The following is a 14,391-nucleotide window of genomic DNA, read 5'->3' as shown; positions in this document are numbered from 1 at the left end:
AACACCTGGAACATTTTTGTGGTGTCAAATATGATATTTGCCCTCTCTATTTCATTCATTCATCATGTTGGCCATGAATTTTTTTTCTCTGTCTCTGTCCAGCATGAGTGTTTCCCTAGCCTAGCTCTCTTCCTGACCTTCATAGCTGGTTCACATTTATCACATCGTTGTACCGTCAGGGTGAATCACCTACAATTTGCGCCGCAAATATTGCAGCAGTGGAAAGTGCCGTTGATGTGCAGTTTTCACAGAATGGACTGGTAGTCAGGAGTTCGTATAGTTAGCCAATACACACACTGTAATAATATTTAAAAAGTGTATTTTTAGTACAAACATACATTTTTTGTGGGAAGTGGTTGGGAAGGGAGTGAGATAGGGTTGTAGCCTCTCCCCGATGTTATTCAATCTGTATATTGAGCAAGCAGTGAAGGAAACAAAAGAAAAGTTCGGAGTAGGTATTAAAATCCATGGAGAAGAAATAAAAACTTTGAGGTTCGCCGATGACATTGTAATTCTGTCAGAGAGAGCAAAGGACATGGAAGATGGTTCAAATGGCTCTGAGCACTATGGGACTCAACTGCTGTGGTCATTAGTCCCCTAGAACTCAGAACTACTTAAACCTAACTAACCTAAGGACATCACAAACATCCATGGCCGAGGCAGGATTCGAACCTGCGACCGTAGCAGTCGCACGGTTCCGGACTGCGCGCCTAGAACCGCGAGACCACCGCGGCCGGCGACATGGAAGAGCAGCTGAACGGAATGGACAGTGTCTTGAAAGGAGGGTATAAGATGAACATCAACAAAAGCAAAACGAGGATATGGAATGTAGTCGAATTAAGTCGGATGATGCTGAGGGAATTAGATTAGGAAATGAGACACTTAAAGTAGTAAAGGAGTTTTGCTATTTGGGGAGCAAAATAACTGATGATGTTCGAAGTAGAGGGGATTTAAAATGTAGAATGGCAATGGCAAGAAAAGCGTTTCTGAAGAAGAAAAATTTGTTAACATCGAGTATAGATTTAAATGTCGGGAAGTCGTTTCTGAAAGTATTTGTATGGAATTTAGCCATGTATGGAAGTCAAACGTGGAAGATAAATAGTTTGGACAAAAAGAGAATAGAAGCTTTCGAAATGTGGTGCTACAGAAGAACGCTGAAGATTAGATGGGTAGATCACATAACTAATAAGGAGGTATTGAACAGAATTGGGGAGAAGAGGAGCTTGTGGCTCAACTTGACTAGAAGAAGGGATCGGTTAGTAGGACATGTTCTGAGACATCGAGGGATCACCAATTTAGTATTGGCGGGCAGCGTGGAGGGTAAAAATCGTAGAGGGAGACCAAGAGATGAATACACTAAGGAGATTCAGAAGGATGTAGACTGCAGTAGGTACTGGGAGATGAAGAAGCTTGCACAGGATAGAGTAGCATGGAGCGCTGCATCAAACCAGTCTCAGGACTGAAGACCACAACAACAACAACACTTTTTAAATCGAACAATGCCTATTGACATTAATAAAGTAAAAATAGGGTAAATTAGAATGTCAGTGTTGCTTGTTGCAAGATTCCAGTTCGAATCGTTTACGAGATACCGTACTGCGTAAAGTTTCCACACCGACACTCGTTTTTGCGCAGTTGCTTGGTAGGATGATGTTATGTTTGCTTACAATGTACTTGTGTGTTCCTTGTGTGCATTAGTCAGTTAATGTGTGATAGTCCTAGCAATAGGTCGTGAGTTGACGATGGGATTTACCAATGCAGAAAAAGCCGACATACTCATGGTGTATGGACTGTAGAAAGAATGCAGTTCGTTCTTGTACGGTTTATACGCCAAGATATTCCAGTAGACCTCAATCATCTAAGCAATTGTTTATCAACCTCTTCAACCAGTTACGTGAAAGTGGTAGTATAACGTCTAGACAATGTAACAGAAGGAAACAAGTGACGACAGACGAGGCGAAAATTAGTGTTCTTGCCACTGTTGCAGTTTATCCGCACGTCAGCTCCCGCGCAATTGCACGAGGTAGTGGAACGAGTCAGGCAAGTGTCCTTTGCATTCTCCATCGATATAGTATGTTGCATCCCTATCACATCTCCCTTCGTCAAGAGCTGTATAGAAACGATTATGAGTTTCGTATTAACTTCTTTCTGCACATGGGCATTACGACACTATACCCCAAATGTATGATGTATCTTGGTTGTAGTGGTCGAGCCACATTTACTAATCATGGCCAGGTAAACTGCCGTAAGATAACTATTGGTCTGTTGATAATCTCCGTTACCTTCGTCAGGTACAACGTCAGCGTCGACAGGGTGTAAAATGGTGGCGTGGGATAGTGACCCATCAGCTCGTAGGCCCGTTTTTCATAGACTGAACACTGAACGCGCACAAGTATCGCACCTTCCTAACAGACCATCTTCCAAGGATGCTGGAAGACGTTCCTCTGCAGACTAAGAGGAAAGTGTGGTACTAACATGATGGTTGTCCGCCCTATAGTGCACGAAATACAACAGCACTTCTTTACGAATTGTTTCCAAATTGTTTGACTGGACACAGAGGACCTTGCCCAGTCCGTTCCCCGGATATGACGCCTGTAGACTTTTTTTCTGTAGTGAAAGCTGAAAGACGCTGTCTACAAGACTTACCAACTACACCCGATGATATGCAACGACGTACTGCTGCAGCCTACTCGGACGTCTCCGCTGAAATGCTAGCACGTGTGCAGCAGTCGTTCCATGCCAGACTGGAAGCGTTTATTGTCGCTGTCGGTGGTCACATTAAACATAACATGTGATGGTTATTTGTCTCGTTACTAGTCAGAATCCACACAAATTATGTAAGCACTTGAGTTGTTCTTTAGAGTGTGCTACCACAGGTATTGTACAAGTGGCAATATGGGAACTTTTCAAAATATATCTCGTAAACGACTCGCACTCTACACCTGCAACAAATACCACTGACTTTCTAATTTACTCTACCTTTAGTTTGTTAATGCCAGTAGACGTCGTTCCATTTAAATAATTGTATGCTTGCACAAAAAATACGCTTTATAGATATTATTACAGTCTGTTGATTGGCTAACAGCACGAGCCCCTGACTACCAATCCATTCTGTGAAAACAGCAAATCGATAGCGCTTTCCACTTTCGCAATATTTGCGGTGCAAGTTTTAGTGGTTCACCCTAAAATATGTATCTTAAATCCGTGTGAACGTATCGTTGCGTGTCACGTAAAACTTTCAAGTAAATCGGGCAAGAACTTCTCGAGATTTTTGCTAAGAACTTTTCCCCCTTTATACATCGCATATTTACTAAAACTATGTATTGGATACAGCGCTCTGAATATTTCTTGGAATATCGTGAAAAATTGAAGTAATCGGTCAAAAATTTTTCGTGGCACTTCGTAACAAAGTTGAACATCCACTTGTCTTTACACTGTAGTATTGATAAGATGAAGCAAAGAAACGTTCAGACGGACATAAGCTGCAGATATTTTTTTTTAACATAAACTGGAAACAATGTTAGCAAAAAATCTCGAAAAGTTCTTGAGATCTACTTCAAATTTTTGCACGATACTCTAATAAACATTTGGAAAGACACAGGTAATATATTTTTAACATATACAATTTATAAATATATATACAGGTTGAATCGCCTAAAACATGTACCGTAGATATTGCGGAAATGGAAAGTCCCAACCGAGCGAGGTGACACAGTGGTTAGCACACTGGACTCGCATTCGGTAGGACGACGGTTCAAACGCTCGTCCGGCCATCCTGATTCAGGTTTTTCGTGATTTCCGTAAATCTCTCTAGGCAACTGCCGGGATGGTTCACTTGAAAGGGCACTGCCGACTTCCTTTCCCATGCTTCTCTAATCCGATGGGATCGATGACCTCGCTGTTTGGTCCCGTTCCCCAAATCAACCAACCGACCAATGGGAAGTCCTATTGATTTGGTTGCTTTTTGTTTTACCCACAATGACCACTCACACAACGGTACCACGACATTGAGCAAGGGCGTGCTGATTACCAAGCTGTTTAGCGCCCAACGATTTTAAATCCATCCATCCATCCATTCTTGCAGCCACGTCAGCTGTTTCGTAAAGCTTCAGTTGCCGATCGTCTAATACCTTATTGACGAGTATGCAGTTTCTCTTGTGTTTTCACGGCTGATTACAATTTTGGTGCAATCTTCACTTGCATCACCTGAAAGGGAAGTGAGGCCAAGTTTGGATACGGTTCCGTTTTCTAACTGTTGATAGCTAAGAAGCAGACTCGTTACACAAATTCACCAACTTCAGATGAATTTCTACTAGCGAAAAATTGTCGGAAACAAATCTTATGGAGACACGCTATTCCACATAATCGACTGGAACAAATCATCTGGAGGTAAAAATAGTTTTACCTTGATGTAAAACACGCTCAACGTGTTACTTTCGAAATACTATATTGATAACAGTATTTTACAGATCATTTTTACACCACACTAACGTTACTGTGCAAAGCGTACAAAACCCTTAAAATAAAATTACGTTGATATCAGCGCCACCTTTAGGCCGGTCAAGAAACTTTTCCTTGCAGTTTCTGTTCCTGCAACAATGTAGTTGGACGAGGTAAGCTGTATTGTCAGGATCAGGCGTCACTGCCAAGTGACTACGTGTGCTGCATGAGGAGCCAGGGATAGACACGTCAACTTGTAGCTACAGAGGTAATTTTCGTCAGCAGTTTCAATCTTCTTCTACTTTCTAGCACAGGCCGTTATAGTTGACCCATCCTTTGGAATCAGGGCATATTACGGCACTTACAAATGGTGAATGCCCTTTTTATCTATTTTTTTTTCTGCCTCCAATTTTTTGTCGCTGTGCAGGAAATGGATCGTGTTGACGGAGACCATAGTGGAGATGTCCGGGAGGTTGCGGGAGGAATTCCAGTATAAGGAAGAGCTTGCTCGAGCCGCAGCAGAGACGCTGTCCAACGTGAAGCGCGAAATGGCTCTCAAGGCGGGTCCCAAGTATTCCAAGGTAAGTCCAAATGTTTGCAAAGCCAAAAATACGTGTGATGGAAATGAACTTTGTAGCGCAACCTAGATACATTGCGCGGAAATGAATAGAAACACGGCCTGAGGCTTTGGCAGTTTAACACGGTGTGATGGTCCCATGCGCTGCAATCTGAACCTAATGGTCAAAGAAAGCTTGAATACAATATACACTGACGGGGCTTTCCTTCAAGGTGGTTTGCATACGAGTCCACAAAGGATCAACGGTGGTCGCTGTACTGGTATGACATACCAGTTGGGGGATGTCCGTTAATTACGTGAGCTCAAAAAGGGGGTGGGGGCAGGAAGAGTCCGGTAAAATCTCACCAAATCTCGTTTAAAAGGGAGGGAGGGCGGCAATTAAATCTCACTTCAACTTTTTAATTCATAGAATATACGTTATTATAACGGATAACACTTTCTTTTATAAAATTAATCCCTAACATAGATAATGCCAAAGTGCCCAACAATCTTTATGGCCTCTCTGAACTGAATTAAAGTCTTGACAAGTGCGTGGTTGGGATTTCCCAGTATGAACCAGGTGCTCCCAAGTGTCAGATTTCATTCGGCGAGGTCCTGCTGCGCAGGTCGAAATCACTGTGTGTCAGTCAGTGAGTCAGTAGTGATTTTCCACAACACATATAAAGCCGATGTTACCGGATTCAACATGAAGTTGCATGAAAATTTTTACATTGCTTATGTTAAGCAGCATCCTGACAAGCCGAAACAAACATGCCAGCAAGAAGTTAATCGTTTTAGTAAGAAACTAAGCTGAGGTCCACCAACAAGAATTCTCTTAGTTGTCATATAAATCAAGAGACTGAAAAGCTACGTAATCACACGGTTCAAAGGAAGGTTGTCTTTCATCTGCAAAGCACTTAAAGGTTTACTGACAGTCAATATATATAATAGATCAATAAGAGGTCAGTTTTTCAGGGATCCGTCAAAATGGTTAATACTATTTTGATGGAGTCTTTCTGTCCATCTATCTCTGCGGGATATTTCCAAATGCCATCTCTTTGCTTCGTTTGTGGAACTGCAAAAATACAGGTCAACACTGCGTGCAGTCCTGCGAGCACCTGTTGGTCAGGGTTCGATCATCGTGTGATGATCGCCTGTCAGGCTGAGGAGCTGCTGTGCATTACGGACGATAGGCTGGAAAGCCAGCACGAGAAGGGTGTAGATCGTCTTCCTTTATAACCAGAACACATGGATGTCTTGTGCCCAATCATTACAATACAGGAAGCGCACGAAAGCCCATTGAATGAGTGAAGAATAAGAAAGGTGGTGTCACGGATTATTTTGTATTTGCTTATATGTGAAAAGTATTTATAAAAGCCAAGATATGTAGTGAGCCATTTGGCATTTTTCGAGAGACTTTATTTAACATTTTTCGAGACCTTAAACGTAGTTGTCATTTTCACCTCTAAATTCACAGAGAAAAGGTACGCTTTGTATATTTTTACTGGTATGAATCAAAAACATGAAATATCCAATAAATTTAATTGTTTAAAAATTGTAGCGTAAATCTCACATGCGGGGAAGCGGTGTTCCCACACCTTACCAAATCTCACCGAGAGGAGGTGGAGGCACCAAATTTAAAAAAATATCCTCACGTAATTAATGGTTGTTCACTGGCCGGTCATCCGCATACCACATATTTTCAATGAGCGATGTGACAAATTAATGTGCGGGCATGGGAAACAGAGGTGTCCACAGGTGGCTTACAATTCCCTCCTGCTGTCACTGACGTGCAGAAATATAACTTGATTATCAAGCTCGCCGTTTGCCCTCAATACCGTTGAACAGTGGAGGCTGGTAGATCGTAGTCACTATGGCAGCATCTAAAAGCATATGGTCATCAATGCAAGACAGGACGAAGCCGAACTTGTCGACAGATTGCTCAGCAGTATGTTGGCACAGAGAGGTCCACACCCCTTGTTGTGCTCCAGCACTAGGTCAACCTTGTGGACGAAGCTGCACCGCCCACTATGCTCACGTGAACATTCTGTGCTCAGATCATATGGCGAGGTCCAACACATTCTGCTCTATGCGCACGAGCTACTTTTAACTACTGGTTACACAAAGTCACACAACTCACTATACGAACCGAAATGATACTGTACGACAAACCTACGTTCCGAAACTGATCACTCTCGCTTCTTCAAGTTCACTCACGCACTAATATTGCACTCCTTGCCCACGTCCGTAGTCAATGGCCCTAATTCATGCCTATTTGGCGGCGCTCGCCTCAGAGGTAGCCGGTTTGAATCCTGGTGATGAAAATAATTTTCAGCACTAGTATTTGACAGGCAAGAGGAGGAGAGATGGCGGCATAAACTTCCTGACCACCAGGCTTTGCACCGATGCCGGGGATTAACATCAGAACCTCTTCACAGTGTCTCATGAACTAAGGGCATGTGTAACTGTTGATGGTGATTCGTCCATCAGATGGGGACGTTAACACCGGAGCCCCATGCTCCTATTCGAGATGATTAAGCTATGTGATGGGGCTGCGTTTTTACTTCTTCCTTCTCTCATCATCAGCAAAATTTCGATACAGGCTACCGTAGACATAAATATACAAAAAATATGTCAATTTCCAGCATTGACAGTATTATCATTACTCATTTAATTGACACACTCAGATTAAAGAGGTGTGCTTGACTTTTAACCTGTCGATTATCAAATATGAACAGACTATAAAATTAGAAATGTGTAAAATGCACATTTAAACCAACAGCTGCTTTTATTTTAAAGCCATAGGTACATCTACCGGTTTCGATCTTGGACCATATTAACGGATGAAGGGTTAAAATGGTTTAAGCCATCATATTGCATTAGTCATTACTTAAAATCTGTAGCGTATGTCATGAATGAAAATACAGGGTGGTCCATTGATCGTGACCGGGCCAAATATCTCACGAAATAAGCCACAAACGGAAAAACTACAAAGAACGAAACTTTTCTAGCTTGAAGGGGGAAACCAGACGGCGCTATGGTTGACCCGCTAGATGGCGCCGCCATAGGTCAAACGGATATCAACTGCGTTTTTTTAAAAAATAGGAACCCCCATTTTTTATTACATACTCGTGTAGTACGTAAAGAAAGAGGGGCAGCAGCCTTTTCAGTAGTTGCAGGGGCAACAGTCTCGATGATTGACTGATCTGGCCTTGTAAGACTAACCAAAACGCCCTTGCTGTGCTGGTACTGCGAACGGCTGAAAGCAAGGGGAAACTACAGCCGTAATTTTTCCCGAGGGCATGCAGCGTTACTGTATGGTTTAATGATGATGGCCTCTTCTTGGGTAAAATATTCCGGAAGTAAAGTAGTCCCCCATTCGGATCTCCGGGCGGGGACTACTCAAGAGGAAGTCGTTATCAGCAGAAAAAAAACTGGCGTTCTACGGATAGGAGCGTGGAATGTCAGATCCCGTAATCGGGCAGGTAGGTTAGAAAATTTAAAAATGGAAATGGAATAGGTTAAAGTTAGACATAGTGGGAATTAGTGAAGTTCGGTGGCAGGAGGAACAAGTCCTTTGGTCAGGTGAATACAGGGTTATAAATACAAAATCAAATAGGGGTAGTGCAGGAGTAGGTTTAATAATGAATAAAAAAATAGGAGTGCGGTTAATCTACTATAAACAGTATAGTGAACGCATTATTGTGGCCAAGATAGACACGAAGTCCACGCCTACTACAGTAGTACAAGTTTATATGCCAACTAGCTCTGCAGATGATGAAGAAATTAATGAAATCTATGATGAGGTATAAGAAATTATTCAGGTAGTGAAGGGAGACGAAAATTTAAGTCATGGGTGACTGGATTTCGAGAGTAGGAAAAGGGAGAGAAGGAAACGTAGTAGGTGAATATGGATTGGAGCTAAGAAATGAAAGAGGAAGCCCTCTGGTAGACTTTTTCACAGAGCATAACTTAATCATAGCTAAAACTTGGTTCAAGAATCATAAAAGAAGGTTGTATACATGGAAGAATCCTGGAGATACTAGTAGGTATCAGATAGATTATATAATTGTAAGACAGAGATTTAGGAACCAGGTTCTATATTGTAAGACATTTCCAGGGGCAGATGTGGACTCTGACCACAATTTATTGGATATGAACTGTAGATTAAACTGAAGAAACTGCAAAAAGGTGGGAATTTAAGGAGATGGGACCTGGATAAACTGACTAAACCAGAGGTTATAGAGAGTTTCAGCGAGAGCATAAGGGAACAATTGACAGGAATGGGGGAAAGAAATACAATAGAAGAAGAGTGGGTAGCTCTGAGGGATAAAGTAGTGAAGCCAGCAGAGGATATAGTAGGTAAAAAGACGAGGGCTAGTAGAAATCCTTGGGTAACAGAAGAAATATTGAATTTAATCGATGAAAGGAGAAAATATAAAAATGCAGTAAATGAAGCAAGCAAAAAGGAATACAGACGTCTCAAAAATGAGATCGACAGGAAGTGCAAAATGGCTAAGCAGGGATGGCTGGAGGACAAATGTAAGGATGTAGAGGCTTATCTCACTAGGGGTAAGATAGATATCGCCTACAGGAAAATTAAAGAGACCTTTGGAGAAAAGAGAACCACTTGTATGAATATCAAGAGCTCAGATGGCAACCCAGTTCTAAGCAAAGAAGGGTAGGCAGAAAGGTGGAAGGAGTATATTGAGGGTCTATACAAGGGCGATGTACTTGAGGACAATATTATGGAAATGGAAGAGAATGTAGATGAAGATGAAATGGGAGATACGATATTGCGTGACATAGCACTGAAAGACCTGAGTCGAAACAAAGCCCCGGGAGTAGACAACATTCCGTTAGAACTACTGACGGCCTTGGGTGAGCCAGTCCTGACAAAACTCGATCATCTGGTGAGCAAGATGTATGACACAGGCGAAATACCCTCAGACTTCAAGAAGAATGTAATAATTCCAATCCCAAAGAAATCAGGTGTTGACAGATGTGAAAATTACCGAACTAATAATTTAATAAGTCACAGCCGCAAAATACTAACGCGAATTCTTTACAGACGAATGGAAAAACTGGTAGAAGCCGACCTCGGGGAAGTTCAGTTTGGATTCCGTAGAAATATTGGAACACGTGAGGCAGTACTGACCTTACGACTTATCTTAGAAGAAAGATTAAGGAAAGGCAAACCTACCTTTCTAGCACTTGTAGACTTAGAGAAAGCTTTTGACAATGTTAACTGGAATACTCTCTTTCAATTTCTAAAGGTGGCAGGGGTGAAATACAGGGAGCGAAAGGCTATTTACAATTAGTACAGGAACCAGATGGCAGCTATAAGAAGTGAGGGCATAAAAGGGAAGCAGTGGTTGGGAAGGGAGTGAGACAGAGTTGTAGCCTCTCCCTGATGTTATTCAATCTGTATATTGAGCAAGCAGTAAAGGAAACAAAAGAAAAATTCGGAGTAGGTATTAAAATCCATGGAGAAGAAATAAAAACTTTGAGGTTCGCCGATGACATTGTAATTCTGTCAGAGACAGCAAAGGACTTGGAAGAGCAGTTGAACGGAATGGACAGGATATAAGATGAACATCAACAAAAGCAAAACGAGGATAATGGAATGTAGTCTAACTAAGTAGGGTGATGCTGAGGGAATTAGATTAGGAAATGAGACACTTAAAGTAGTAACGGAGTTTTGCTGTTTGGGGAGCAAAATAACTGATTATGGTCGAAGTAGAGAGGATATAAAATGTAGATTGGCATTGGCAAGGAAAGCGTTTCTGAAGAAGAGAAATTTGTTAGCATCGAGTATAGATTTAAGTGTCAGGAAGTCGTTTCTGAAAGTATTTGTATGGAGTGTAGCCATGTATGGAAGTGAAACGTGGACGATAAATAGTTTGGACAATAAGAGAATAGAAACTTTCGAAATGTGGTGCTACAGAAGAATGCTGAATATTAGATAGGTAGATCGCATGACTAATGAGGAGATGAATATATTAAGCAGATTCAGAAGGATGTAGGTTGCAGTAAGTACTGGGAGATGAAGAAGCTTGCACAGGGTAGAGTAGCATGGAGAGCTGCATCAAACCAGTCTCAGGACTGAAGACCTCAACTACAACAACGTAAAGAAATATGAATGTTTTAGTTGGACCACTTTTTTCGCTTTGTGATAGATGGCGCTGTAATAGTCACAAACATATGGCCCAATAGTCACAAACATATGGCTCACAATTTTAGACGAACAGTTGGTGACAGGTAGGTTTTTTAAATTAAAATACAGAACGTAGGTACGTTTGAACATTTTATTTCGGTTGTTCCAGTGTGATACATATACCTTTGTGAACTTATCATTTCTGAGAACGCATGCTGTTACAGCGTGATTACCTGTAAATACCACATTAATGCAATAAATGCTCAAAATGATGTCCTCAACCTCAGTGCATTTGGCAATAAGTGTAACGACATTCCTCTCAACAGCGAGTAGTTCGCCTTCCGTAATGTTCGCACATGCATTGACAATTCGTTGAGGCATGCTGTTAGGCGTTGTCGGTGGATCACGATAGCAAATATCCTTCAACTTTCCCCACAGAAAGATATCCGGGGACGTCAGATCCGGTGAACGTGTGCTTCGACGACCAATCCACCTGTCATGAAATATACAAGACATCCATCATGTTCGAAGTACATCGCCATTCTGTCATGCAGTGACACATCTTGTAGCAACATCGGTAGAACATTACGTAGGAATTCAGCATACATTGCACCATTTAGATTGCCATCGATTAAATGGGGGCCAATTATCGGGGCCAATTATCCCTCCTCCCATAATGCCGCACCATACATTAACCCGCCAACGTCGCTGATGTTCCACTTGTCGCAGCCATCGTGGATTTTCCGTTGCCCAGTAGTGCACATTATGCCGGTTTACGTTACCGCTGTTGGTGAATGACGCCTCGTCGCTAAATAGAACGCGTGCAAAAAGTCTGTCATCGTCCCGTAATTTCTCTTGTGCCCAGTGGCAGAACTTTACACGACGTTCAAAGTCGTCGCCATGCAATTCCTGGTGCATAGAAATATGGTAGGGGTGCAGTCGATGTTGATTTAGCATTCTCCACACCGACTTTTTGAGATTCCCGTTTCTCGCACAATTTGTCTGCTACTGATGCGCGGATTAGCCGCGACAGGAGCTTAAACACCTACTTGGGCATCATCATTTGTTGCAGGTCGTGGTTGACGTTTGACCTGTGGCTGAACACTTCCTGTTTCCTTAAATAACGTAACTATCCGGCGAACGGTCCGGACACTTGGATGATGTCCAGGATACCGAGCAGCATATATAGCACACACCCGTTGGGCATTTTGATCACAATAGCCATACATCAACACGATATCGACCTTTTCCGCATTTTAACACGGGTAATGTATCACGAAGCAAATACCGTCCGCACTGGCGGAATGTTACGTGATACCACGTACTTATAAGTTTGTGATATTACAGCGCCATCTATCACAAAGCGAAAAAACTGGTCCAACTAAAACATTCATATTTCTTAACGTACTACACGAATATGTAATAAAAAACGGGGGTTCCTATTTTAAAAAACGCAGTTGATATCCGCCAAGTCCGCCAAGTCCGCGGCTGGCGCGCTGCCAAGCTGACGTAGCACCGCCTTATCGGCGGGGTCAAAGGTCAAGCGCTCACAAACATGACGTGACATGCTGTTACAAACTCCATGCCGACAGATCCTAGATGTACGCGCCATCTGGTTTCCCCCTTCAAACTAGACGAGTTTCGTTCTTGGTAGTTTTTTCATTTGGTGCTTATTTCGTGAGATATTTTGCCCGATCTTCACGCACTACTTAGAGTTGGCAACATAGAGCCTGGGGATGCCGTGCCGAGAACGCTAGTGGCAGGAGTCTGTGGGGGTTCATCGAGGGGTGCGCCACCCTCAGCATCATCGGCCCAGATGAGACCACGCATATTCCCGGCAATGTGGAGACAAATTCTGATATAGAAGATATTTTTGTCGCGAAAAAGTTGGATCTCTATGCGGCGGCCACAGTGCACTACGAGCTGGACTCCGACCACAGTCCTGTCGTACTGGATCTTGCCAGTGTCGAAGACGATGCCGGGAGGATGGCAAACACGCAAGTAATCACAAACTGGGACAGATAAACCTGCCTGGTTGGAGAGCACATGGAGGAAATTCTCCCGCTTCAGACGGAAGGTGACGTGGGCGTAGCAACTGAGAAATTCACTGGCATCCTCCACGCCTGTGTTCGTGCAGCTAGCGCCAGGATGACCAATGATCCTGTCGCCAGAAACCTGCCCCCTGACATCTGGAACCTCACAGTCGCCAAACGCAGGAGGCGCAGGCTGTGGCAACGCTACCGCGACCCAGCCGATTGCCGCCTGCTGCGGAGTCTAGATGACCAGGTGAGACAACGATTACAAGAGTACAGGAGCCGCTGCTGGGAGGAGAAACTAAGATCCGCCGAAGCAGACTCGTCCAGACGCAAAATCTGGAAAATAACCCGGCAATGGAAAGATCCCACCAGAGAAAAGAAGCCACTCCACCGCGAGAACGGTCTTGCATACGACGAACAAGAAAAGGCGGAAATAATGGAAAAATCACTGGAGTCACGATTCCGAACTCACGTCATCCACGATGATGTGAGCGATAGGCAGGAGAGAATAGCTTTTGGGTGAGTGACTCAGATAAGAAATACGCGCCCACTGACAGAATTCGTACCCGTTAACGATCTGACAATATGTGCACTCATCAAGCGGCAGGGTAACCACAAAGCTCCTGGTCCCGACCATGTCCACACCCCAATCCTAAAACACCTTCACCCTCCCGCAATATCCTATCTAGCAAGCGTCTATAGCACCTGCTTGAAACTCACATACTTCCCCTCAGCGTGGAAAACTGCAAAGGTCATCACCCTACCCAAACCAACTAAAAACCTGCTCCTTCTCGAAAGCTACAACCCCATACCTCTCCTAACTGGCCTGAGTAAAATCGTGGAATTAATAATACTTTCACCCCTCCGTCAGTTCCTGACAGAAAACAATATCCTTATGCCCGAACAGTTTGGATTCCATGCTGATCATTCCACTGTCCATCAATCGCTTCGCTTGGTGGAACACATTTGTCTGGCCAGGGCAAGGAGAGAAGCAACAGGAGCAGTGTTCCTAGACATAGGAAAAGCATTTGACCGCTTCTGGCAAGATGACCTAATCTACAAACTAGATCAGATAGGGTGCCCAGTTCATATAACATGGATCATTGACTCCTTCCTTACAGGACGTCAGTTCTTCGCAGTTCTTCGTAAGGAACAGAGACAAGTCCAGCCAGACACAACGGATTGCGACAGGAGTCCCGCAA

At 43.2% G+C, this 14,391-nt stretch overlaps 1 protein-coding gene across 1 annotated transcript in view; it reads left to right on the top strand.

Annotated features, from left to right (window-relative positions):
• LOC126235018 (galactoside alpha-(1,2)-fucosyltransferase 2-like) overlaps positions 1-14,391 on the top strand; it is a 95,294-nt gene that overhangs the window by 40,944 nt on the left and 39,959 nt on the right. Inside the window, exon 4 of the mRNA XM_049943753.1 lies at positions 4,868-5,021. Coding sequence (XP_049799710.1) covers positions 4,868-5,021 — 154 coding nt within the window. The remainder of the gene's footprint in view (positions 1-4,867; positions 5,022-14,391) is intronic.

Source organism: Schistocerca nitens, chromosome 2 (genome assembly GCF_023898315.1).
Source record: "Schistocerca nitens isolate TAMUIC-IGC-003100 chromosome 2, iqSchNite1.1, whole genome shotgun sequence".
Taxonomy (NCBI): Eukaryota; Metazoa; Arthropoda; class Insecta; order Orthoptera; family Acrididae; genus Schistocerca; species Schistocerca nitens.
Note: the sequence above shows the minus strand (reverse complement) of the source record. Positions and strands in the feature narration are given on the sequence as shown.